This window comes from Engraulis encrasicolus, chromosome 6 (genome assembly GCF_034702125.1).
Source record: "Engraulis encrasicolus isolate BLACKSEA-1 chromosome 6, IST_EnEncr_1.0, whole genome shotgun sequence".
Lineage (NCBI taxonomy): Eukaryota > Metazoa > Chordata > Actinopteri > Clupeiformes > Engraulidae > Engraulis > Engraulis encrasicolus.
In genome coordinates this window covers 46,880,180-46,882,679 of record NC_085862.1, presented here as the reverse complement: position 1 = coordinate 46,882,679, position 2,500 = coordinate 46,880,180, and the positions used below count along the sequence as shown (strand labels likewise).

Here is a 2,500-nt window from a genome sequence, read left to right as displayed (position 1 = left end):
GCAAATAGAGAAGCCAGAAGCCACTAATGAGCACACAAACATGACGAGCAGCCTTCCCATCCATTTCCTCCTCCCGCCACTCAGCACCCACACCCACACAACACAACACAACGCTAGCTACCCCAACCTGGCCCACGCGTGGATGTGTGTGTGTATGTATGTGTGTGTGTGTGTGTGTGTGTGTGTGTGTGTGTGTGTGTGTGTGTGTGTGTGTGTGTGTGTGTGTGTGTGTGTGTGTGTGTGTGTGTGTGTGTGTGTGTATGTATGTGTGTGTGTGACGAGCAGCCTTCCCATCCATTTCCTCCTAATGCCACCTAACACCCACACAACGCTAGCTACCCCAACCTGGCCCACGTGTAGTGTACGTGTGTGTGTGTGTGTGTGTGTGTGTGTGTGTCTGCGTGTGACGAGCACTGCAATGGCTCTGCAAACCTTCAGTGTGTGTGTGTGTGTGTGTGTGTGCGTGCGTGTGCGTGTGCGCGCGCGCGCGCGCGTGTGTGTGTGTGTTTGCGTGTATCCTTCTTCGTGAGGCCACTATTGGAACACACCCACATGCTGGATGTGGTGCCCAAATCCTGGACAGCACATGTTTCACCCTTTTTGGCTGGGGTAGTTTAGTTGTTACTGGTTAAAGTAAAAGTGTAAATAACATTTCCTCACTGACAGGTCAGGGTTAGGGACTGTTTTGGTTTGGGCACAGCATTCTTCAGCTATTGTTAGGGTTAATATGAATGAGACCGGACCTAGGCCTGGTGTCTCCCACCTTTCACACCCTCTCCTACAGATTGACACAATGGCACAGAAGCCTTCAGCGTATAAGTGTGTCATGACCCCAGCTTCTCACGCCCCACCGCCGTCCCGCTCCCTGTGCCTTCTCTACAGTACAGGCACCAGACTGGCATATGGCGTATGGCACCACAGCAGCCTTCATCATGGGGGAAAGGCTGAGTCACCCACCTACAGGATATATTTCAAATGGCGAACCCTTGACATGGAGCTCTGCCCCAGCACTGCCAGCCAATATAATACTGCAGTGAGTGATGGAAGTGCAGAGAGTGATGTAAAGAGTCTTAGAGGAGTGGCCGTAACTGACAAATGATGATGACGTGACCCGCAGGGCAAATCAGCCGTGCAAAATGAATCGATCATTTCATTCTGTTGTTTACATTTACACTGCAAGAAAACACTGTACAGAAATGTACAACAGCCCTTGACAATGACAGAAAAAAGAAAGCTGAATGACCTGTGTTACCTTACTGTTTGTGTTGTGTTTTCTTGTTTCGATCTTGGTGGGGCTGTTTTGTGTGCCAGTGTGGACGGATGGATGGTGTGGCAGCTTTCCCAACGTTTCTGCCGCCGAGACGTGCAGATAGACAAACGCAAGATGGGAAGCACGAGACGGGAAGCACCCGCTCCACTTCAACCATCACAGCCCATATAACACATCATACAGTGTTGATTCAACACTCCAGGAGTCAAATTCGACACTGTTACAGTTCTTTCCATTCTCAGAGGGTTGAATTAAACAGTGTGGAATTTACAGTGTAGCGTTGTTGGCACTCCACAGCGGAGGACTCCCTCCCATAATCCACTCTGATAGATGGACTGCTAGCTAGCTGGAGCGTGGACTAGCTCCAGTCAACAACATCATAGACGCCATGGCAACAAGGGCTAAGGCAATAAAGCAATAAAGAGAGAAAAATAATGACAGAGAGAGAGAAATGAACTAATGGAGAGTGAAGGGAATATGGAGTGAGAGAGTGAGAGTGAGAGTGAGAGAGAGAGAGAGAAAGAGAGAGAGAGAGAGAGAGAGAGAGAGAGAGAGAGAGAGAGAGAGAGAGAGAGAGAGAGAGAGAGAGAGAGAGAGAGAAAGCAGGAGAGAGAGAGGGAGCGAGCAAGCAAATGAGAAAAAGACCCAGAGAGAGAGAAAGAGAGAAAGAGAGACTCTGAGAGCGAGAGAGAGAGACATGGGAATATGTTTATTTGTCACATGCATAGAGATACTGTGAAGTACAGTTGAGATTGTTGTTGGTCCACCAGGGCTGTGGATATGTTAAAAGGAGGGTGTGGTTGTTGAAATGATTTTAGTCCACTAAAGAGGCCCAGAAAGAGAGCAAGATAGCGAGAGAGAGAGAAAGCGAGTGAGAGAGAGAGAGAGAAAGCGAGCGGGAGAGAGAGAGAGAGAGAGAGAGAGAGAGAGAGAGAGAGAGAGAGAGAGAGATAGAGCGAGGGAGAGAGAGAAGAGGAGAATGAGGGCAGATGAGGAGTAGATGTGAGGCCACAGGGAAGTGGAGAGGAGTGCTGATATGGAACCAATTAGTAGCTGTGCCATTGTTTTATTTTACACTTCAGAGGGGACGACCGCTCCTCTCCTCTCCGCTCCGCTTCGCTGTGCTCTGCATGCGGCCTGGCGCAGGACTGTGCTGTGCTGTGCTGTGCTGTGCTGTGCTGTGCTGTGCTGTGCTGTGCTGTGCTGTGCTGTGGTACGCTACGCTACGCT

The 2,500-nt window shown here is 49.8% G+C and overlaps 3 protein-coding genes across 3 annotated transcripts in view; 1 reads left to right on the top strand and 2 right to left on the bottom strand.

Annotated features, from left to right (window-relative positions):
* The window catches only part of alg6 (ALG6 alpha-1,3-glucosyltransferase), a 406,699-nt gene that overhangs the window by 275,918 nt on the left and 128,281 nt on the right, over positions 1-2,500 (bottom strand). The window lies entirely within an intron of this gene.
* The window catches only part of ror1 (receptor tyrosine kinase-like orphan receptor 1), a 222,386-nt gene that overhangs the window by 170,060 nt on the left and 49,826 nt on the right, over positions 1-2,500 (bottom strand). The window lies entirely within an intron of this gene.
* LOC134450490 (uncharacterized) overlaps positions 1-2,500 on the top strand; it is a 14,880-nt gene that overhangs the window by 9,438 nt on the left and 2,942 nt on the right. The window contains exon 7 of the mRNA XM_063200333.1: positions 785-907. Coding sequence (XP_063056403.1) covers positions 785-907 — 123 coding nt within the window. The remainder of the gene's footprint in view (positions 1-784; positions 908-2,500) is intronic.